Raw genomic sequence first — 25,610 nt, 5'->3', positions numbered from 1 at the left:
AATTGGCTTACACTGTGTATAGCCTACTGAGTGCTGATTGGCTGGAATTCTGGTTTCAGAGTGCTAATTAGCTGACATTGTGGATACTGAGTGCTGATTAGCTGACAATGCGGATACTAAATGCTGATTGGTCAGCTTTCTGTCAATGTAGTGCCAATGTAGATTAGCTGGCATAATTGGCTAAATCTGTGAATACTGAGTTCTGATTGTCTGGCACTGTGAATAATGAGTGTCTAGCATACTGAGTGCTGATTCGCCGTAATTCTGGCTACTGAGTGCTGATTGGCTGGCTTTTTGGATAATGAGTGCTGATTGGCCAGCTTTCTGTCAATATAGTGCTGATTGACTGGCATTAATACTGAGTTCTGATTGTCTGGCATCGAGGATAACGATTGCTGATTGGCTAAATTTGTGAATACTGAGTTCTGATTGTCTGGCATTGTGGATAATGAATGCTGATTGGCTGAATTTGTGAATACTGAGTTCTGATTGTCTGGCATTGAGGATACTGAGTTCTGATTGGCTGGCATTGTGAATACTGAGTTCTGATTGTCTGGCATCGAGGATAACGATTGCTGATTGGCTAAATTTGTGAATACTGAGTGCTGATTGTCTGGTATTGTGGATAATGAGTGCTGATTGGCTGACTTTGTGGATACTGAGTGCTAAATGGCTTTAAGGATACTATTTTGCCAACATACTAATTAACTGACACTGCAGATACTAAAGGCTGATTGGCTAGAATTCTAGCTAGTGAGTACTGAAATGCCTCATGCTAATGCTAATGCTAAGTGTCTAAGAGTGTTAACTGAACATAAAACAGACTCCCGTTAGCGCACTCCGCTAACATCACTCTTTCTGAGGGTGACCTCCCTCACCCTTCACTAAACACACACACACACACACACACCACCACCAACATCCATCAGAGCAGAGCAGCTTCAGATCTGCACATTACCACACATTAGCGTCCGAACATTAAACACACAGTGGATTAAAGAGCTGCTGGGGGACGAGGACAGGTCATCTATCAGCGCCGCACTGGAACACTGATCTCAGATCAAACACACCTAATAATTACACCCGTCCCCCTCTCAGCACATTAAAGCGGTAGTTCCAACGAAACATCCCCCCGTTCCACCAGTTCCACTGTCCTACAATGTGTCTACACTGTCTCACACTGTCCCAGACTGTCCTGAACTATGCTAAACAGTGTACATACTGTCCTACACTGTCTCAGAATGTGTCCACACTGTATCATACTGCCCCAGACTGTCCTGTACTACGCTAGACAGTGTCCATATTGTCCTAAACTATCCCAGACTGTGTTTATACTGTCCTACACTGTCCCAGACTGTTTTTACACTGTCTCACACTGTCCCAGACCGTCCTGTACTGTGCAAGACAGTGTCCACATGGTCCTACAATGTTCTGTACTATGCTAGAAAGTGTCCATACTGCCCTACACTGGCCCAGGCTTTGTCTACACTGTATCATACTGTCCTAGACTGTCCTACACTGTCCCACACTGTCCTACACTGTCTTATAATGTCCTTTACTATGCTAGACAGTGTCTGTACTACCATACACTGTCCCAAACTGTGTCTACACTGCCCCAGACTGTCATAGACTGTGTCTACACTGTCTCACACTGCCCCAGACTGTCCTGTACCACGCTAGACAGTGTCCATACTGTCCTTCACTGTCCCAGACTGTCCTACATTGTCATAAACTGTCTCACACAGCCCCATACTGCTCTGCACTGTCCCAGAGTGTTCAGTACTGTGCCCCAAGTGTCCTAAACTCTGTCCTCCCTGTCCCTTAATGTCCTAAACTGCACAGTTGTTGACTGTGTCCATACTGTGACACTACCAGAGAGATAAATGAGACAGAAAGCGGTAAAGCGAGGGATGAAGAAAGCATGGAAATGCTGATTTAACACCAGCGCTGAGAAAGCAGGCGGTTAGAGGAGGACAGTGGATTACAGGAGGAAATAAAGGCTTTCTGGCTGGAGATTAAAGAGTTAATGTAGGAGAGTTCAGCTGTGTGATGAATGGGTTTAGATACGGTGTGTGTGTGTGTGTGTGTGTGTGTTGTGCACACATTACGTCACTGTGTTAATATTATTTACTAATCTGTTTGGATTTTATTGTTTTGGCAGAACTTCACAGTCTGAGTCTGGCCTTTATAACCGCTCTCCTATTATACACACTCAGACCTGCCAACAGTGACACACACACACACACACACACACACACACACACACACACACACACACACACACACACACACACACACACAGAAAGAGAGAGACAGGTTATGGTCTCCGTTTCTCCCTGAGAACAAAAAATTCAGTATCTATTATTAATTATTTAGTATCCAGTATGAATTATTAGCTGTCTAGGTAATTGAGTATCAACTACACATTTTTTAGTACATACTACAAACTATTCAACATCCGCTATGAATTACTCTGTATAAACTACAAACTGTTCAGTATCCACTATGAATTATTTAGTATCCACTATGGATTGTTCAGTATCCACTATGGATTAGTTAGTATCCACTATGGATTAGTTAGTATCCACTATGGATTATTTAGTATCCACTATGGATTAGTTAGTATCCACTATGGATTATTCAATATCTACTACGTAATTCAGTATCAACTACATATTACCCGGTACTTACTAGAAATAATCAAATATCCACTATGAATTATTCAATATCTAGTATGAATTATTTGGTATCCACTATGCATTACTCAGTATCTAATATGAATGGTTTAATATTCAGTATGAGCTAATTATTCATTTTCTTTCTGGATTTTTTTCCACATTTTTTCAGTATCCAGTATGAATTGCTTTTGTACTCTACTCTAAATTCGTTAATATCCACAATATACTGGAAATTATTCAGTATCTACAATGATTTTGTAGTATTCACTACAAAGTATTGAGTATCCACAATGAATTTATCCAATGCTTATGAATTACTACTCCGTCTTATGAGCTCATCTCTCCGTTTTACTGAGAAACCATGTTGTTTTCATTGTTCAGTATTTTATTTGTGTGTGTGTTTGTGTGTGTATCTGTGTGTGCGTGTGTGTGTGTGTGTGTGTGTGTAACAGTGTACATGTGTTTGGCGTGTAATTCTGAGCGCTGGCGGCGCTACAGAGGAACAGTAATGAAGTGTGATTTACTGTAAAACACAAACACAGAAATACCAACCATTACTGACCAAATCCATGTTTATCTAATTTAATATCTGCAGATTTATTCTCAAGATTTATAGCAGAGAGAGAGAGAGAGAGAGAGAGAGAGAGAAAAGAGAGAGAAAACGAGATAGAAAAAAAGAATGAGAGAGGGAGAGAGAACAAGAGAGAGAGAAAATGAGAGAAAATGAGAGAGAACGAGAAAGAGAGAGATAAAGAGAGAGAGAGAATGAGAGAGGAACGACAAAGAGAGAGAAAGAGAAATAAAACTAGAGAGAAGGAGAAAGAGAACAAACGAGAACGAGAGAGAAAGAGAACATGAGAGAGAACCAAAGAGAGAGATAGATAAAGAGAGTGAGAGAGAAAGAAAGAACGAAAGAGGAACAAGAGATAAAGAGAAAACGCGGGAGAACAAGAGTGAGACAATGAAAGTGAGAACGAGAAAGAGAGAAAATAATTACGAGAGAGAAAGAAACAGAACAAGAAAGACAGAAAGAGAGACAGAACGAGAGAAAGAGAGAGAAAAGAAAAGGGAAAGAAAAAATGAGAGAGGGAAAGAGAACAAGAGCAAGTGAGAAAGGGAGAGAACGAGAGAGAACAAGAGAGAGGGAGAAAATGAGAGAAAATGAGAGAGAACTAGAAAGAGAGTGATAGATAAAGAGAGAGAGAGTGAGAGAGGAACGAGAAGAACAAGCGATAGAAAGAGAAAGAAAACTAGAGAGAGTAAGAAAGAAAACAAAAGAGACCAAGAGAGAGAGAAAATGAGAGAGAACGAGAAAGAGGGAACATGAAAGAGAGATAAAGATAAAGAGAGTGAGAGAGGGAGAAAACGACAGAGAAACAAGGGATAAAGAGAAAATGAGGGAGAATGAGAGTGAGACAACAAAAGAGAGAAAATAAGAGAGAGAGAAAGAAACAGAACAAGAAAGACAGAAAGAGAGAGAGAGAAAGAGAGAGAAAGAGAGAGAAAGAGAGAAAGAGAGAAAGAGAGAGAGAAAGAGAGAAAATGGATCAGGCAAATCTTATAAACAAATTAAATCTCACTCTTGTCCGAGTAAAACAATCCTTAAACAAAACAGATCCCGACCTAAAACTTCATAGTGATGTGTGTGTTTGTGTGTGTGTGTGTTTGTGTGTGTGTATGTGTGTGTTGCATGTACAGTACAGTGCAGTCAAAAGTTTGGACACACCTTCTCATTTTCATCCTGGGGCGGCCCTGATGAGTGCCAGTTTCATCATCAGAACGGGTTTAATGGTCTTTTTTGCGACTACACTCGAGGACACTTTAAAAGTTCTAGAAATTTGTCCTTTTTGGATAATTTAAATTTTTTCTACGTATTTGCTTCCTTTATTTAGTTGAGTAGTTGTTGCTTCTCATAACCTGGATTCGAACATTACAAATATTCACTATTCACTGTATACCTGTAACTCTACCTCTTCACTACTTTACTTTAACTGATGCTCTCAAACACTTTATTAAGAGACAAGAAATTCAAGTAATTAACTCTTGATGAGTTCAGCACAGCTGTTAACTGAAAGCCTGAATTCCAGGTGACTCTAAATCATAAAACTGACTGAGAAAATCCAGCAGAGATGTTCAAAAGTGTCTAATCTAAGCAAGAGGTGTTGGTTTAAAGAATGTCAAATTTAAAACATATATACAATATAGAACATTTTAAAATAATAAAACATAAGTACCTATATGCAATAATTATGAATAACATATTAATATGATAGTGACACTGAGGTGTTTAAAAACTTCATCAGCACTGCTGTATCTGATCCACTCGTAAGGTTATGATTATGATGATTGGTGTAGATATTTCGTGACTGTCCAATGAAAAACGAGCATCTCCAAAACAGCAACTTTACAGGAGAGAGACAAAAAACCTTCTGAACTTTTAATGGAAGTCGATGTAAAAAGAGTTTATTTCAGGCAATTTTGGAGAAACTCTATTGGTCCGTTCATTAAGAAATTTTGGCACTTTGTAAGGAACAGTTTTTCTGTTCAAATTATGTATTAAACTGAAATTCGACAAAAATGGAGATACTTGTTTTTCATTGGACAGTGACGATATACAGTAAATATATATAGTGCTGCTCTCCGCAGGTCCTGAGGAGCTCGGTGTGTTCCAGCTGGGTGAAGCTCTGCTCTGTGGAAGTGACTGAGGCCGTGTTACGACATGATTGAGTTTGCAGAGATCAATGCCCCCCCGCCCCGTCTCCCCCCCCGACCCTGAGGGAGCCTTAATTAAAGGAGCAGAGGCATTCGAAACCCAAACCGAATAATTAGAAGGGCTTTCAAAGCTCCAGCGAGGAGAGCGCAACAACAGGGCTGAGACAGATGAAGCATTACGGAGTGGAAAGAGAGGAGGAAGTCCCTCCGGAGCTGTCAGCGTTATGACTTACTGCTGTCCGGACTGAGGGGGGGGGGGAGAACAGCATCTCCCTTTCATCTGCTGAGGCTTCAGAAGAAGACCGGAGCCCGAGAAAGCCCCGCCGGGCACCGGGGTGTGCCCCCGACAACATTTTCAGTTTCATTGTTTAAGATCAAACAATGGAACCTCTGGCTTTTTTCTTTATTCAGCAGAACTCGCTGAACGAGGCCGAGTTTAAACAAGAACAGCGTTTCAGAGCCAAACGCGCCAAACCTCAAACGCTCCAAACTTCAGATTTATCAAACTGTATCAACCCTCAAACACACCGAACTCTGAACATATCAAAATGTATCAACCCTAAAACAAACCAAATTTAGAACATATCAAACGGTATTAACCCTCAAACGTGCCAAACTTTAAACGCGCCAAATTTCGAATGTATCAAACCGTATCAACCCTCATACACGCCAAATTTCTAATTTATCAACCCTCAAAGTTGCCAAACGTTGAACAATTCAAAACACGGCAACTGCCCAACGAGCCACCCCACAAACGCGCCAATCTTCAAACTTATCAAAATGTATCAACCCTCAAACGCACCAAACTCTGAATGTATCAAAATGTATCAACCCTCAAACGCACCAAACTTCGGATGCATCAAAATGTATCAACCCTCAAACGCACCAAACTTCGGATGCATCAAAATGTATCAACCCTCAAACGCACCAAACTTCGGATGCATCAAAATGTATCAACCCTCAAACGCACCAAACTTCGGATGTATCAAAATGTATCAACCCTCAAACGCACCAAACTCTGAATGTATCAAAATGTATCAACCCTCAAACGCACCAAACTTCGGATGTATCAAAATGTATCAACCCTTAAACGCACCAAACTTCGGATGTATCAAAATGTATCAACCCTTAAACGCCGAGCTTAGAACGTATTAACTTTCAAACGCAACAACAATCAATAGTTTTTAATGTTGGTGTTTGATGTGGAGAATGATGGTGTTTGTTGGTGGAGAATGATGGTGTTTGATAGAAATGGACAGTGTTTATTGTTGTTTGTTTGAGTATGATGGTGTCTGGTGGAAAAGTATGGCGTTTGTTGGAGAATGTAAATGATGAGTTGGGGGTTGACGGGGCTTTAGTGAGTAATCTGCCTCCTAAACACTCCTCTGCTGCTTCAATAGTGTGGAAGTGATGTGTGAGTAAGTCTTGGTTGATGCTGATGGGGGAAATCAGTGACCCGTCTCCTCTTAAAGCAGCATCACCAGCCTGAGGGACACTGGGACATGTCCGGGCTTCTCCACGCCGCCGCCGCCATCGCGCTGTGTTTACCACCACAGTTACAATTACAGTAGAATGTGGAGACCTGCATTCTGTGGCTTCACGCCCAAATACCTCTGAATACAATACCATCAGGAAAAGAGCGAGAGAAAGACTGAAAGAGTGAGAGAAGGGCGAGAAAAAGACAAACAGAGCAGGACTGAGAGTGAACGTTGGGTGGGTTTAATCCTGTTTAACTTCTACAGCACTGAAAATAACCCAACTCTCCCAACGTTCAGCTCCACCATGACGTTCTCCACGGTTTTCACTGTTCTAGAGTGTCGCAGCGCTTTAAACCCATCAGAGGAATTCCGAGAACAACCCGTAACAAAACCCACGCAGAGTGGAGGAGTGTGTGAAGAAAGGTGTGATTACCCTCAAACGTGCCAAACTTTAAACATACGAAAACATATCAACCCTCAGACACACCAAACTTCAAATACACCAAACATCGAATGTATCAAACGCGCCAAACTTCAAACATATCAATTCTCAAATGCGCCTAACTTTGAACGTATCAAACGCGCCAAAATTCAAATGTATCAAATGCGCCAAACTTCGAACGTATAAAATGCACCAAACTTCGAATGTATCAAACGCGCCAAAATTCAAATGTATCAAAATGTATCAAAACTTCGAACGTGTCAAAATGTATCAACCCTCAAATGCGCCAAACTTCAAATGTATCAAATGCACCAAACTTCGAACATATTAAACCGTATCAACCCTCAAATGCGCCAAACTTTGAATGCATTAAATGCGCCAAACTTCAAATGAATCAAAATGTACCAAGCCTCAAATGTGTCAAACTTCGAACGTATAAAAACATATCAACCCTCAAACGCATCAAATGTTGAACCAACTTTTAAATGAGCCAACCTTGCCACCTATCAACCCTCAAACACACCATTCTTTGAACGCGCCAAACTTTTAACATATCAAAACGTATCAACTCTCAAATATATCGTTAAATGTGCCAACCGTGGAAACTATCAACCCTCAAACGCGCCAACCTTCGATATACCTCTGAATACAATACCATCAGGAAAAGAGCGAGAGAGAAAGAGTGACAGAGCAGGACTGAGAGTGAACGTTGGGTGGGTTTAATCCTGTTTAACTTCTACAGCACTGAAAACAACCCAACTCTCCCAACGTTCAGCTCCACCATGACGTTCTCCACGGTTCTCACTGTTCTAGAGTGTCGCTCGTACGACGCAGAGCTTTAAACACATCAGAGGAATTCCGAGAACAACCCGTAACAATAACCACGCCGAGTGGAGGAGTGTGTGAAGAAAGGTGTGATTATGAGGATCAGGTATCACAGGCTACTGTCGCTACATACAAACACACACTTCCAACAGGTGCAGAGCGGCAGGAAGCTCCTCGGGTGAAGTTCTGAGCAGGAATGCAGCTCAGCCTGAGTGCAGAGCGACAGAGCTTCTATAAACAATACATTCTTTTAAAGAGAAAGAGAGAAAGAGAGAGAGAGAAAGTGCATGCAGTTATCATTATCACAGATAAAAGCATGCAGATATGTAAATGAGTCGTTTAAATAGCAACAGAGCGTCTGTGGTCTGCAAATGAGGTGTGTTCAGGTAAATTTCTGGCATATTGCTTAACGTATCTTGTTAACAGAAACACAGGAGCTCCACTGACTGAATACAACCTAGACAGACGCCAGCAGTCAGACGTTCATCGCTATCTTGGCAACAGAGGTGCGTCCCTGGCAGAATAGTAAATAAAATAGCATTGCTGTTCCAGTCACAGCGTGAACGAGCAGCTCAGTTTCCTCTGCTGAGAAGCGTTTGTTGGACACGTCCAGGTAGCTGCACCGTTAAAATAGCAATCTGCCAAAGTCAGAGCTCACCTGGTCTACTCTTAAAGGGAGATGATGAGCAACTGAGTGACACACTGATTGGTTTGTTTCATGTTACACCCAAAATTAACCACACCCATGATTAATTAAATAAGGGAATTAGTACATGCCTTTTGGGCTTTTGTTTCTATCCGTAAAATGTGTGCTTTTCCCGACGTTACGATAGCAAAGACACACTGATATGCCCTAAATAAAACTGCATGTTTCACGGTTGATGACTCAACTATAAAAATACTAAAATAGAGCCTTGGTTCCTTAAAACTCCTTCCCCTAATTAGTTTCTCAGGGGGTTCTGGGGTAATTTTCTCTTTTATGGGGGTTTGTATCCTCTGTGATTTTATTCCCGTCCAGAACGATCATGTACGTGTTTTTCTCAGACGTCCTCTGAGAAAATTACAGGCTGAATTATCTACTGTTTTTCTCTGAATTCCGTGCTCCTCCGGTAATTTTAGTCCCGTCTGGACGCACATCTCTGTCCACTGCTGCTCACCGTAATTAAACTTTGGGCGCATGCGTTTCCACGGAGATCCATGTTTAAAAAAAACACAACAGCGAGTGGAAATGGAGGAGCTACTGAACACTGTAATGTCATGCGACCGAGAAAAAAAGCCTAAAAACTCACTGGTCCTCCTGTTTTTTTTAAATTGCCGTCCAGATGCAGGAGTTTTATCACTGAGTAAAAGTGTCAAATATTTTTTTAACAGACGTCCGGATAGGGTTATAGGCTACTATTGTGGGTAGTGTACCTCCTGGTGAGAGATCATTGGCTGCTAGATTAGCCTTTTTAAAGCACTTTAAAGCACTTTTTTGTCAATGAATGTAGAAAGATAAATATATATATGTGTAGAGAGAGAGATGAAAAGACTGATTTTATAGCAGGAGGAAGAAAGAAAGACAGTAAGAAGAGGTGGTGGTATAAATAGAGAGAGAGTAGGGGGATTTGGTTTGGCCAGATTTCTGGTTCTTCTTGTAAAAGCAGAGTTCTGAGGTTCTGCAGGTTCCTCTGTTGGTCAGAAAAACAGCAACTTTCACCCTCAGCCAAACCGCAGGCCGACGCCGAGCTCAGAGCGAGAGACACTTACTCTCTCTCTCTCTCTCTCTCTCTCACACAATGTTTTCTTAACCATGAAACCCTGACTCTGACTCCCATCACGCTTCATTAACAACAGCTCACTCTCGCTCTGCTCTGAATGAAAGAGAACGAGGAGCAGAACTGCTCCACAACCTCCGAGTAACAGCCAGAGAACTTACACAGAACCAAACACCTTCAAAAAACATGATATTTAGTGTAATTAATAATAAATACAGTATGTTTGTTTGACAAGCTAAAGCTTAAAGTATTTCCTGAGTAATTTAACAGTAAAAAAACAATTGAAACTATCAGTTTTCTCAACAAAACCCCCATGATTCTCCACAAAACACCTTTCTTTTCTACCAAACACCATATCTCTCTATGAAAACACCATACATTTATATCAAAACCCCACGATTCTCCTTCAATCACTTTTCTTTTCCACCAAACACCATAACTCTCTACCAAAACTCCATGATTCTCCACCAAACACCATAAATCTCTACCAAAAACCCATGATTCTCCATCAAATACCATTAATGTCTTCCGAACACCATCATTCTCCACCAATCACCCTTTTTTCTACCAAACACTATAATTTTTTTACAAAAAACCCATATTTCTTTACCAAACACATGTCTTTCCTACCACACATTATGCTTCTCTACCAAATACCAACAGTGTCTACAAAACAGCACCGCTGTCCACCGTATGATTTTTTTTTCAACAGAACCCACAACTTAAATCTCCACCAAACACCCCTCTTTCCCACCAAACACCATAACTCTCTACCAAAACCCCATTATTCTTCATCAAATAACATAATTCTCAAACAAAACCCCATGATTCTCCACCAAACACCATATTTCTCTACCAAAACCCCATGATTCTCCACAAAACACCATATTTCTCTACCAAAACCCCATGATTCTCCACCAAACACCTTTCTTTCCCACGAAACACCATAATTCTCGACAGAAAAACCTCAATGATTCTCCACCAAACACCATAAAAATCTACCAAAACCCCATATTTCTTCATCAAACGCCTTTCTTATTCCCCAAACACCTTCCTTTCTCTCACCTCTTCTTTTTAAAATCAAACTACCCAAACACATCCAATGACTGTCACAGTTAAACACACATAAAAACACATTTTATTTTTAACTTTTATCTGATACCAGCCCTCCTATTCCTCATTCTGACATCATCAGTGACGGTGGTGGGTGTGTCCTGCGTGGCATTGTGTAACGATCACTGACGGCACACGAGAGAAACACCTATTACTTAACCGACACTTAAGAAAGGTCACGGCGTTCCAATGAAAGGAAAGTGATAAACGGAGAAGAAAAGAAACTAAATCGCTTTCTAAATACAGCTGATGCAGAGCGAAGAGAGCGCTCACGTAATCAGATTAAATTACGCTGAAAAATATGACGTTAAAGCGATAGATCTGCATTTAAAACCTACAGTATGTACAGTTCCTTATCCTTATCATAACTATAGATGATCACCTGCTACACTGTAGATACAAAACAAATAAGCCTAATACACTATACTGTCCAAAAGTATTGGAACACCATTTCTACTGCCAATAGAATAGGACCCTTTAGCACAAATTACCAAACATTAGCCTATTTGCATCGTGCCTAACACCAGTATTTAGGTTTTCTCTTAAGGGAGTCAATTACCTCAAATGTTGGGTGTACCCAATTAACCAATTCACCAAAGGGGGACACCCCTTCTATTGCCAATAGAATAGGACTCTCTAGAACAAATTACCAAACATTAGCCCAATGGCATCATGCCTAACACCAATTCTTAGGTTTTTTTCTTAAGGGATTAAATTACCTGAGAATTTTAGGTGTACCCAATTAACCAATTTACTTAAGCTACACAACCAACAGTATTGAGACACCATTTCTACTGTCAATAGAATAGGACTCTTTAGCATAGGTTACCAGACATTAGCCTTTTGGCACCATGTCTTATACCCGTATTTAGTTTTTTCTTAAGGAAGTAAATTATCCCAAATGTAGGGTGCACCCAATTAACCAATTTACCGGAGCTACATGTCCAAAAGTATTGGGACACCCCTTCTACTGCCAATAGAATAGGATTTCCTAGCACAAATTACCAAACATCAGCCCATTGGCACCATGCCTAATACCGATATTTAGTTTTTTTCTTAAGGGAGTCAATTATCCCAAATGTTGGGTGCACCCAATGAACCAATTTGCTGAAGCTACACAACCAATAGTATTGGGACACCATTTCTACTGCCAATAGAATAGGACTCTTTAGCACAGATTACCAAACATTAGCCTATTTGCATCGTGCCTAACACCAGTATTTAGGTTTTCTCTTAAGGGAGTCAATTACCTCAAATGTTGGGTGTACCCAATTAACCAATTCACCGAAGGGGGACACCCCTTCTACTGCCAATAGAATAGGACTCTCTAGAACAAATTACCAAACATTAGCCCAATGGCATCATGCCTAACACCAATTCTTAGGTTTTTTTCTTAAGGGATTAAATTACCTGAGAATTTTAGGTGTACCCAATTAACCAATTTACTTAAGCTACACAACCAACAGTATTGAGACACCATTTCTACTGTCAATAGAATAGGACTCTTTAGCATAGGTTACCAGACATTAGCCTTTTGGCACCATGTCTAATACCCGTATTTAGTTTTTTCTTAAGGAAGTAAATTATCCCAAATGTAGGGTGCACCCAATTAACCAATTTACCGGAGCTACATGTCCAAAAGTATTGGGACACCCCTTCTACTGCCAATAGAATAGGATTTCCTAGCACAAATTACCAAACATCAGCCCATTGGCACCATGCCTAATACCGATATTTAGTTTTTTTCTTAAGGGAGTCAATTATCCCAAATGTTGGGTGCACCCAATGAACCAATTTGCTGAAGCTACACAACCAATAGTATTGGGACACCATTTCTACTGCCAATAGAATAGGACTCTTTAGCACAGATTACCAGACATTAGCCTTTTGGCACCAAGTCTAATACCAGTGTTTAGGTTTTTCTTAAGAAAGTAAATTACCTTAAATGTAGGGTGAACCCAGTTAACCAATTTACTTAAGCTGCACAACCAACAGTATTGAGACACCACTTCTACTGCCAATAGAATAGGACTCTTTAGCATATTACCAGAAATTAGCCCAAATGGCACCATGCCTAATACCAGTATTTAGGGTTTTCTTAAGGGAGTAAATGATTTTTAAAAATTAGGTGAACCCAACTAACCAATTTACCTAAGCCACACGTCCAATAGTATTGGGACACCATTTCTACTGCCAATAGAATACCATCATTTAGGTTTTTCTTAGGGGAAGCAATTATCACAAATGAAGGGTGAACCCAATTAACCAATTTACTTAAGCTACATGTCCAATAGTATTGGGACACCACTTCTACTGCCAATAGGATAGGACTCTCTAAGATAAGATAAGATAAGATAAGATAAGATAAGATAAGATAATCCTTTATTAATCCCGCAATGGGGAAATTTACAATGTTACAGCAGTACAGAGGAAAGGACAGAGAAACAGGCCAGGAAAAAAAGATATATAAAAACAAATAATGATAAATCTATATATACAAAAACAATTACAGGAAATATATAAAAGCTACTTTAAAAAAATTATGTATAGTAAAGGAAATATATATATATATATATACATCTAGTGCATAGAGATATAATTATGGTAGGGTGTGACCAGTATTATTGCACAAAGAGTAGCAGTAAATAAATATCAAATAAATAGTAGATAAAAAGGTGAGAGAAATATTGCACGTTAAACATATTGCACAGATGGTGAAGGTAGATAAGGTGACATGTAGTGAGGTAGATATTGCACACGGTAAGCATTACAGCTATACTGAGTAGTATGTAAGTTTGTATGAAGTACTGAGATAATAAACTAGTGTTTAGTTTGAGTGTGGTGTGTTGTAAAGTCTGATGGCGTGTGGAAGGAAGGACCTGCGGTATCTCTCCTTCACACAGCGCGGGTGCAGCAGCCGGACACTGAAGGAGCTGTTCAGGGCATTCAGAGAGTGATGCATGGGGTGAGACAGGTTCTTCAGCATGTTCTTAAGCTTAGTCCTCATTCTCCTGTCTCCCACCACCTCCACTGGGTCCAGAGGACACCCCAGGACAGAGCTGGACTTCCTGATGATTCTGTTCAGTCTCTTCCTGTCGGTGGTGGAGATGCTGCTGCCCCAGCAGACCACTCCATAAAAGATGGCTGATGCCACCACGGCATCAAAGAAGGTCATCAGGAGTTTCCCCTGCACGCCAAAGGACCGGAGTCTCCTCAGGAGATGCAGTCTGCTCTGACCTTTCCTGTAGAGAGCAGCCGTGTTGTCGGTCCAGTCCAGCTTGTTGTTGAGGTGGACACCCAGGTACTTGTAGGACCTCACTATCTCAATATCCGTACCCTGGATGTTCAAAGGCACCGGAGGAGAGTGTTTGGTCCTGCGGAAGTCCACCACCAGCTCTTTGGTTTTTCCTGCGTTGATCTGCAGGCAGTTCCTCTGGCACCATTTCACAAAGTCCTGCGTCAGTTCTCTGTACTCCTGGTCATCTCCATCACTGATGAGTCCAACGATAGCAGAGTCGTCTGAGAACTTTTGCAGGTGGCAGCTGGCAGAGCTGTACTTGAAGTCCGCAGTGTAGAGGGTGAACAAGAAAGGAGCAAGAACTGTTCCCTGTGGAGCCCCCGTGCTGCAGATGACCACGTCAGACTGACAGCCCTGCGTCCTCACATACTGCGGTCTGTGTGTAAGGTAGTCCAGAATCCAGGTAGTGAGGTGATGGTCCAATCCTGTGACCTCCAGCTTGTCCTTCAGGAGCATGGGTTGGATGGTATTGAAAGCACTGGAGAAATCAAAGAACATGATTCTCACAGTACTCCCAGCATTCTCCAGGTGGGACAGAGATCTGTGTACCAGATGGATGATGGCATCCTCCACTCCAATGCCAGGTTGATAGGCAAACTGAAGTGGGTCCATTGATGAACTCACCAGGGGGCGAAGGTGGATGAGGAGCAGTCTCTCCAGGGTCTTCATCAGGTGAGATGTGAGTGCCACCGGCCTGTAGCTGTTGAGGTCTTTGGGGTGTGGGGTCTTCGGAATGGGTACCACACAGGATGTTTTCCACAGCTGTGGAACCCTCCCTAGCCTCAAGCTAAGGTTAAAAAGGTACTGGGTCACAGAGCACAACTCGTTGGCACAGGTCTTCAGAACTCTTGAGCTGATGCCATCCGGACCCGCAGCCTTTCTGACCTTGATCTTCTTTAGTGCACATCTCACCTGGGATGTTGTGAGTGTAAGACTGGAGTGGGGGGGCTGAGTGCTGTAGCGTATGTCAGCAGAAGGTCCATTTGGTGGTGACTTTGGGTTGAGAGAGGGAGTGGTGGGTGTAGAGCAGCATGCTGGTAGTGCCAGACGGGGAGATTTCTGCAGTGATGTTTGTGCAGTGGGTGAGTGATCAAACCTGTTGAAGAACAGATTGAGTTCGTTTACCCATTTTTGATCCCCCACTACCTGAGAGTCAGGTTTCTTGTGGCCTGAAATAGTTTTGAGGCTATTCCAGACTCCGCTGACATTATTCTGCAGCAGTTGGTCCTCCATCTTCCTCCTGTAGCTGGCTTTACAATCCCGGATCTTTCTTCTCAGCTCCCTCTGTGCAGATTTCATTCTGTCCTTGTCACCTGATTTAAAAGCCCTCTTTTTCTCCTTCAGGAGGGCCTTAATATCAGGGTTGATCCATGGTTTGTTGTTTGAGAAACACCGCACAGTTTTGGTGGGCACAGTGTTCTCCACACAGAAGTTTACATAGTCCGTGATGCAGTGTGTAAGGCCCTCAATATCATCCCCATGAGGATCACACAATTCCTCCCACAGTGTCGTGCTGAAACAGTCCTTCAGAGCCTCCTCAGTCTCTGCAGTCCATTGCTTCACAGTACGAGTGATGGCTGGTTCTCTGTGTACAAGTGGTTTGTACACAGGCAGGAGATGAACCAGGTTGTGGTCTGATCTTCCTAGAGGTGGGAGGGGTGATGAGTAATATGCCTCCTCTGAATTGGCATAGAACAGGTCCAGTGTTTTATTGTCTCTGGTGTGGCAGGTAACATATTGGGTGAAGGTAGACAGGGTTGAGGATGGAGAGCAGTGGTTGAAATCTCCTGAGATCACAAGGAGGGCCTGTGGGTGTTGGGTCTGAATCCTGCTCACAGCTGAGTGCAGGACGTCACAGGCAGCATCAGCGTTAGCAGACGGGGGCACGTACACAGTTATCGCGATAGCGTGCGTGAATTCCCGTGGGAGATAGTAAGGTCTCATGCTAACGGCTAACAGTTCGATATCCTTGCAGCAGCTTTGCTCTTTAATAGTGATGTGCCCAGGATTACACCATCTATCATTCACAAACACTGCCAGTCCCCCTCCTTTCCTCTTGCCGCTCTCCGCTGTCCTGTCCGCCCGTATGAGGTGAAATCCGTCCAGAGAAAGGAGCGTGTCCGGAGCTAGCGCTGTTAGCCACGTCTCTGTAAACAGCATAACGCTACACTCACGGAATTCCCTCTGGTGTCGGGTCAGCGCCGCCAACTCATCCATCTTATTGGAGAGAGATCTCACATTCCCCATGATGACAGAAGGAAGAACGGGTTTGTAGCGTCTCCTTCTCGCTCGGCGCTCAACACCCGCACGACACCTCTAGAACAAATTACCAAACATTAGCCTTTTGGCACCATGCCTAATACCAGTATTTAGGTTTTTCAATTTCCAGATAATTAAACATGTTAGCAAAGTTTACTTTTTTATGTTTATTTGACAAATTATTAGTTTATTACTAATATATACATATTATAAGTATTACTTTCGCCTAATAAAACAGACATTGAAGTTGAAATATTTTAAACATCATATTTTTTTACTTATTTTCTGTATCAAATTAGTAGAAGAGGGAAAATATGAATCACAAAACTAATGTCAACCCTTTTTTAGAGGCTTTAAACATGAAATGGGGTCAATTTGACCCCAAAACTAATAGGAGGGTTAAGGGAATAAAATGACCTCAAATGCTACATGCTACAATGCTAAATGCTACATGTCCAAAAGTATTGGAAAGCACAGTTGCAATTTAACAACGCACTCTATAGACACAGCTTGTTTTATTCATTTAGCAGGAAAATCCTGCCAATCAGAAGAGGAATGTAATGTCTAGAGGGGTATACAGTATTTAAGGTGGAACAGAAATTATTTTAATGATATTTATCCATTAATTTTTTTCCTAATGGCGTGAATTATCGCTTAAAAATAATTATCGCTTTAAAAACGCTACAGTTCAGGAAAACAGCTGCGAGTCACAGAGCACGCTCCCGCCGCCGCGGTACAATGGGCGAGACGGGTTTGGTGATTTTACTGAATTACAGCCGCCTCGGGCAAAAGCGTCCAACAAATCGGCCTGTTTTCATCGCCCGCATTGTTCCCGCCGCGGTGCCACCCTGCCACCCGAGATCCATCCCATAATACCCCATCTGAGTGTACGGAGAGCGTCTACTGGATACGGGCAATGCCCCAAGAAATGGGGACAAATGGAAGCATGAGTTACACACACACACTTACTGGAAACCAGGCAGGTTGAACTCATTCATGCCTGCGCTGAACATGGACGACTGCAGAACCACAAAGACTGCCCTCAATCTGCCATCAGGCACTAAACTGGCATTTAAAACAGTCAAAAGTTTGGATACAACTGAACTGGGGTTGTCCATCTTGAGGGTTTATTTTACTGTCTTTATTTACAGATGTGGGACAATGAAACACCTGTCATCATTTTAGTGTGGGATTTTAGGTTTCATGGCTAAATTAGACCAACCTGGTGCTCAATCTTCATTAATTGCACATTGCACCAGTAAGAGCATTAAGAGTGTGAAGGTTCAATTAGCAGGGTAAGAGCACAGTTCTGCTCTAAATATTACAATGCACACAACATTATGGGAGACATACCAGAGTTCAAAAGAGGACAAATTGTTGGTGCACGTCTTGCTGGAGCATCTGTGACCAAGACAGCAAGTCTTTGTGATGCATCAAGAGCCACGGTATCCAGGGTAACGTCAGCATACCACCAAGAAGGACCAACCACTTCCAACAGGATTAACTGTGGATGCTGTAAGAGGAAGCTGTCTGAAAGGGATGTTCGGGTGCTAACCCGGATTGTATCCGAAAAACATAAAACCACGGCTGATCAAATCACGCAGAATTCAATGTGCACCTCAACTCTCCTGTTTCCACCAGAACTGTCCGTCACCACAATCAATTATTGTGCTCCAAAACCACTAGAAAACTAGAAAAAGACACAGAAACACTGTAGAGAACTCTGTAAATATTAAAAGTAGAAGTTCTTTCTTTTCTTTAGAGAAATTACAGATGAAGTCAGAGAGCGGTGAGTACTGTTTCCTACACTCTTAGAAACTGGAGATAAAAAAACTGCTACAGGAAGACGTCTGGCTGACCCACATGGAAACAGCAGCTTTAGCCTTTAGATCAGATTAACATGATTAAGGACTGAGAAGAAATAGAGTTAATTTTACAGGTGAAGAACTGCAGGAATAAAGTCATTGATAAGAATTAATAAGATAAAGATACAATAAAAAAGCAGTTTGTATAAATGTGGTTCTTTTGTGGCATCACTTTAAAAACCCTTTGATCTACTTTTATATTTTAGAATGCAGGTCATTAAAGGTGAATTCTGATTGGATGACAGTAAGTGCGCATGTCCTGATTTAGCCTTTGGAGGCGTCTGAACAGCCTAATTATGTTGTTTACACACACACACACACACACACACACACACACACACACACACACATACACACACTCACACACACACACACACACACACACACACACACACACACAGCCAGCTCGGTAGACTTTCAATAACACTAAAATAACACTGACTGACAGGTGAATGTGTTCAAACTCGTAATCATGAAAATAAGCATGAACGAACACACACACACACACACACACACACACACACACACACACTCATACACACACACACACACGCTGACTCTAGGGCTGGGTGGAGAAGCAGGCGCTGGTGATTGACAGGCGGCTTGCTGGTGCTGACGAGTTAAAACAGGGTGTGATGTTTAACGAGGTGATTAGAGACGTTTCTATGCTGATGATCTCCCAATAAACTCCCCAGAATTCCCACATTATTCCCACATTATTCCCACTCACTCTGACAGCTCGGAATCTCGCAGAACTTCCAGTAGATTCCATCCTCCTGATCCGCGATGTAGCACCATGGCCGAACGTCTCCATCTGGATTCCTGAAAAACAGAGAGACAGAGATATATAGTATTTGTTACTACAGGTCACAACACTCTTACCATTATCAGCCGGTAATGCACTGTAACCGAAGCTCTCCATGTATTACTCCGCCACATACAGATTACCTAGCAGCGATGCAGCAGCCCTTACAAACCAAACTGCGCAGCTACAAACAGAGCAGCAATGGAACTATTTTAACTGGCAGAGTTTTTTATTTTATAACCAAACAGATCCTATTTTCTCCTCCTCTTTACCTCTTTAAATTCTTTCAATAAACAGTGATAATGGAACTCCTTCCTCCTGCATCGTTTAAATAGCAACAGTGCATCTGAATATATCTACCTGATGGGCGTGGTGTTCTGGAAATGAGATGTGTTCAGGCACATTTCTGGAGTTTTGTTATCTCTTGTTTATCTTGCCAACAGAAAAAAACAGGTGCTCCACTGACTGAATACAACCTAGACAGACGCCAACAGACGTCAGACGTTCCTTGCTATCTTGGCAATACAATTTTTACTTTTACATCAAAAGTAAACAGATGTAAGAGGCTTCAGTGTGTGGTCCAGCGGTCTAAAGCACTGCTACTATGATTGAGAGATTGCTGGTTTGAATCCCGGTCATGCAGCTTGCCATAAGCAGCCGGAGCCCTGAGAGAGCACAGTTGGTTTTGCCCTCTCTGGGTGGGTACAGAAAGGGCAACAGGAGCCTAGGGTGATGTGGATCAGCACAAGGCTGCATCTGTGAGCTGATGTATCATCTTCACCCTCCTGGTGTTGGGGGACATCACTAATGAAATGAGTGGGTTGGCTAACTGGCCTAGTATATTGGGGAGAAAATAGAATAAAAATGCACCATTAAAATAGCAATCCGACAAAAAAGAAAATCTTAAAGGAATCACTACATGCCTTTTGCTCTTTTGTTTTGAGCCATGCAAAGCATTTTAGATCAATAAAATAGGGCCTAAAATCTCCAATGGAAAATTGTGAAGTTATTGGATGCTGGTGATCTTCGGGCCCTCAGGTGGCCCTGCATTAAAGAAACAGGCTGTACTGATTCTGTACTGAAAATCAAAGGCGTTTGGATATTTCAGCAAGACAACGCTAAACCACACACTGCATCCATCCATCCATCATCACAACACAACAACACGATTTTACAGATGACCAGTCTGCCTGCAGTCCAGACTTTACACCAAAATAAAGCGTTAGGTGTAAAAGACCCTTCATGGACAGTAAGTCGGTAAGACAGTTGGAGAAAGGAAGATGCTCTCAGGGTTTATTGATCTGGGGTTCGATTTTAAGCCCCTCCCTCACCTAATCACACCTTCAGCTCGAACTCACGCTGAGACTGGAACCCGCCAGGCGTCTTTATTCCAGTCCAGACTCAGACTGGTCCAGCAGCGCATCCTTTATTCCCCCATAAACCAAACCCTCAGAGACCCTCATCCAGACCAGCATCAGAATCAATACCTTCCCTTTCATCTCCACACTCACACCACTTCCTCCACTTCCTCCACTTCTTTTACTTCCTCCACTTCCTCCAGTTCATACGTATGTTTCTTAAACTTGAACTTTTCAACCTTTCGCCACATTTTTGGCCACAATGCAAAACTCTATTGTTTGGCGTAAAAGCAACACAGCTCATCACCTTGAACACACCCATGATCCCCACTGTCAAACATGGTGGTGGCAGCATCATGGTTTGGGCCTGCTTTTCTTCACATGGTTAAAATTAATGGGAAGATGGATGGAACCAAATACAGGACCATTCTGGAAGAAGAAAACCTGTTGGAGTCTGCAAAAAGACCTGAGACTGTGACAAAGATTTACTGTATCTTCCAACAAGACGATGATCCAAAACATAAAGCTGCTTAAATCTACAATGAAACGGTTCACAAATAAATGTATCCCTCCAGGTGTTTAAATGGCCATGTCAAAGTCCAGACCTGAATCTAATGGAGAATCTGTGGAAAGAGCTAAAAAAAAAAACTGCTGTTCACAAACCAACGCTCTCCATTCCAACCTCACTAAGCTCCAGCTGTTTTACAAAGAAGAATGGGCAAAAATTTCAGTCTCTCGATGTGCAAAACTGAAAGAGACAAACTCCAAGTGACTTGTAGCTGTAATCCCAGCAAACGGTGGCGCTACAGAGTATTATCAACGCAAGGGGGTTGAATAATATCACACGCACCACTTTTTAGTTTTTTATTTCTAAAAAAAGTTTAAAATATCCAATAAATTTCGTTCCACTTCACGATTGTGTCCCACTTGTTGTTGATTCTTCACAAAAAATTACGATTTCATATCTTTATGTTTGAAGCCTGAAATATGTGCAAAAGTTTGAAAGGTTCAAGGGAGCCAAATACTTTTGCAAGGCACTCTAACTTGCATTTGTTTCTGAGGCTGGTAACACTGATGAACTTATCCCGTACAAAAGAGGGAACTCGTGCTCTTCTTCCTTTCCTGGGGTGGTCCTGATGAGTGCCAGTTTCACCATTGTTATGATGTCAATGGACTTTGCAGTGACTGCCTTTAAGGACACTTAAAAGTTCTTGAAATTAAATACTTGTATTTTTTCTTTTTTTGTTGGTTGGTTTGCCTTTTCATTACTTTGGCCTTTTACTTTATTGCTAGTTCTTGATCTATTTATGGTTTTGCATTCATACTATTGAAGTTGTGAGTATACTTAATATATACTAAAATATATAAATAATATACAGCTAAAAAACGTCTATGTTTTGCCAAGAATTTCATTACTGTACAAAAAATACTCTGAAATATTAAAAATATATATTTTATACATATATATATATACAGAGCACACCTGGCTGGCTCTGTATATATATATATAGGAAAGAGACATGCTTTGGTTTTGCTTTATTTCATTTTAGGCCAAAATGAACCACACCCATGATTAATTAAAAGAATTAGAACATGCCTTTGGCACTTTTGTTTCGAGCCGTGCAAGGCATACTTTTCCTGTCGTTATGATAGCAAAGACACACTGATACGCCCTAACTAGGGCTTAAGGACACATGGACTAGTCCTACTACTCACAGTAGATACTGAGTAACAGTAAATAGATTATAGTTGATGCTGAATAATAATAATAATATTTTATTTATTTTTTATTATTTTTATTTTTTTCTGTGGGGTAAATGTGAATATATGTGAGTTATATATTAATATATTAACAGTAGAGGATGTAAGGGGTGTACGGGGTGTGAGACGGGTTCAGGAGGAGTAAAATAAAGAGCAGCGCAGCGTCTCGCCGCTCGGCGTCTGGACTGGAGACGATAACTGGACAGAGAGGATAATTACAGCTAAAGCTTTTCTTCTCTCTGAGAGCGAGACACAATAGCGGAGCGGGGGCCGTGGCCCCGAGCAGGGCCGATCTGATTTCAGCCATTGTGAGGAGAACGGTGAAGGGTGTCTCCCTCTCTTTTCTTCTCCGATCAAAAACACTTTCTGCCCTCTCTCTCTCTCTCTCTCTCTCTCTCTCTCTTTTTCTTCACAGAGCGCCACATTCAGCCCCGTGCTGCTCCAACCAAACTCCACCTCCTTAACCTGCAGACTGATCTCCTGCAGCTCCACCACACCTCCACCCATCACTCAGATAAACACCACCGTCACACCAGAGCTCTCCGTCAAAAAACACTCAATTAATCTGCTGTGATTAATTGTGATTTAATTTCAATATGATTAATTTCATTCTTAACCTCTTAATAGGCCTTGACCCGTATATGAACTACAAACATAGAAAACATACAAAACCAAAACCCAAGATTAATAGACAGACAGATCTATCTATCTATCTATCTAGACGGATGGATTGATAAATAGACGGATGGATGGATAGACAGGGGCAGACAGAGAGACAGATTACTAGACAGACAAACAAACCTGGATGGATAGACAGCAACGGGCAACTAGACAGACAGAAAGACAGACTAAAAGACAAACAAATAGACAAACAGAGAGAAAGAAGGATGTTTGTCTCTGTCCAACCATCTGTCCATCTCTCTATCTGTCCCTGTCTATCTATCTATCTATCTATCTATCTATCTATCTATCTATCTATCTAGACGGATGGATTGATAAACAGACGGATGGATGGATAGACAGGGACAGACAGAGAGACAGATTAATAGACAGACAAAGGGACAAATAGGGAAGTGAATGGATTGGCAGAGACAAAGAGAGAGACAGACAGACAGACAGTTTAATAGATAGACAAACAAACATGGATGGATAGACAGCAACAGGCAGAGAGACAGACAGATCTATCTATGTTTATCCAAATCTCTGTTTGTATTTTAATTGTCTGCCTGTCCCTGTCTATCCATCCATCCGTCTGTCTATTTGTCTGTCTATTAATCTCTGTCCCTGTCTATCCATTTGTTTGTTTGTCTGTCTGCCCTTTTGTCTGTCCCTATCTATTTATCTGTATATCTGTCTGTCTGTTCATCAATCTCTCTGTTTGTGTATTTGTCTGTCTATTAATCTGTCTGCCTGTCTGTCTGTCTTTCTTTATGTCTGTCTCTCTGTCTGTTGCCGTCTATCTATCCATGTTTGTTTGTCTATCTATTAATCTGTCGGTCTGTGTCTCTCTTTGTCTCTGTCAATCCATCTACTTCCGTATTTGTCCTTTGTCTATCTATCTATCTATCTATCTATCTATCTATCTATCTATCTATCTATCTATCTATCTATCTATCTATCTATCTGTCTGTCTGTCTTTCTTTCTTTCTGTCTGTCTCTCTGCCTGTTGCTGTCTATCCATCCATGTTTCTTTGTCTATCTTTTAATCTGTCTGTCACGTCTGTCTGTCTCTCCCTTTGTCTCTGTCAATCCATCTACTTCCCTATCTATCTATCTATCTATCTATCTATCTATCTATCTATCTATCTATCTATCTATCTATCTATCTATCTATCTCTGTCTTTCTGTCTGTCTGTCTGTCTCTCTCTGTCTGTCCCTGTCCATCTATCCATCCATCCATCCATCCATCCATTCATCCATCCATCTATTCATCTATCCATTCATCCATCCATCCATCTATCTGTATATTAATCTGTCTGTCTCTTTGTTAATTTATCTGTCTGCCTGTCTGTTTGTATTTTTATCTGTCTGTCTGTCTGTGTGTTGTCTGTCCCTGTCTATCCATTTGGCTAAAAACATGGACCATCCACACTGTTATCAGCCACAAATCCAAAAGCGAGGATCTGTCAGTATATCTATCTATTTATGCATTTTTCATCAAGACAGTGTAAACCCACATGCTGCACAAAACACAACGAAAAACACCGAAAACACCGAAAACACAGAAAACACAGAAAAACACAGAAAACACAGAAAACACAGAAAACACAGAAAACACAGAAAACACAGAAAAACACAGAAAAAAAGGGTTGGATTGTAAATAAAGCTGATAAGATCAGATTTTGTCCTGCCTCAATGACTACCGTCCCGTTGCACTTACACCCATCATCATGAAGTGCTTCGAGAGGCTAGTCATGAGGAACATCAAGACACGACTGCCCTCTTCACTGGACCCCCTGCAGTTTGCGTATCGTCCCAATCGCTCCACGGACGATGCCATCACCACCACCCTTCATCTCTCCCTCACCCACCTGGAGAAGAAGGACACTTACGTCAGAATGCTGTTTATAGACTTCAGTTCAGCATTCAACACCATCATCCCACAGAACCTCATCAGGAAGCTAAGCTCGCTCGGCCTCAACACCCCCCTCTGCAACTGGATCCTGGACTTTCTGACGGGGAGACCCCAGTCAGTCCGGTTCGGGGGCAGCACCTCCAGCACCATCACACTGAACACTGGGGCCCCCCAGGGCAGTGTCCTGAGTCCTCTGCTGTTCACCCTGCTGACTCATGACTGTGCTGCAAAACACAGTTCTAACAGCTTTATCAAGTTCGCCGATGATACAACCGTGCTGGGTCTCATCACCAAAGGCGACGAGTCAGCATACAGAGAGGAGGTGCAGCGGCTGACAGACTGGTGTAAAGTCAACAACCTTCACCTGAATGTGGACAAGACAAAGGAAATGGTTGTTGACTTCAGGAGAGCACAACACACCCACTCTCCACTCAACATCGACGGGTCCTCTGTGGAGATTGTTAAGAGCACCAAGTTCCTTGGTGTCCACTTAGCAGATAACCTCACCTGGACCCTGAACACCAGCTCTACAGCCAAGAAAGCCCAGCAGCGTCTCCCGTCTCCCTCCACCCATCCTCACACTCTTCTATAGAGGGACCATTGAGAGCATCCTGAGCAGCTGCATCACTGCCTGGTTTGGGACCTGCACCGTCTCTGACCGCAAGACCCTCCAGCGTATTGTGA

At 42.0% G+C, this 25,610-nt stretch overlaps 1 protein-coding gene across 2 annotated transcripts in view; it reads right to left on the bottom strand.

Annotated features, from left to right (window-relative positions):
* kremen1 (kringle containing transmembrane protein 1) overlaps positions 1–25,610 on the bottom strand; it is a 95,974-nt gene that overhangs the window by 27,017 nt on the left and 43,347 nt on the right. For both annotated transcript variants that reach the window (XM_007234164.4, XM_049470599.1), the window contains exon 3: positions 19,158–19,249. In XM_007234164.4, coding sequence (XP_007234226.3) covers positions 19,158–19,249 — 92 coding nt within the window. The remainder of the gene's footprint in view (positions 1–19,157; positions 19,250–25,610) is intronic.

The sequence above is a fragment of the Astyanax mexicanus genome, chromosome 22 (assembly GCF_023375975.1).
Source record: "Astyanax mexicanus isolate ESR-SI-001 chromosome 22, AstMex3_surface, whole genome shotgun sequence".
Taxonomy (NCBI): Eukaryota; Metazoa; Chordata; class Actinopteri; order Characiformes; family Acestrorhamphidae; genus Astyanax; species Astyanax mexicanus.
Note: the sequence above shows the minus strand (reverse complement) of the source record. Positions and strands in the feature narration are given on the sequence as shown.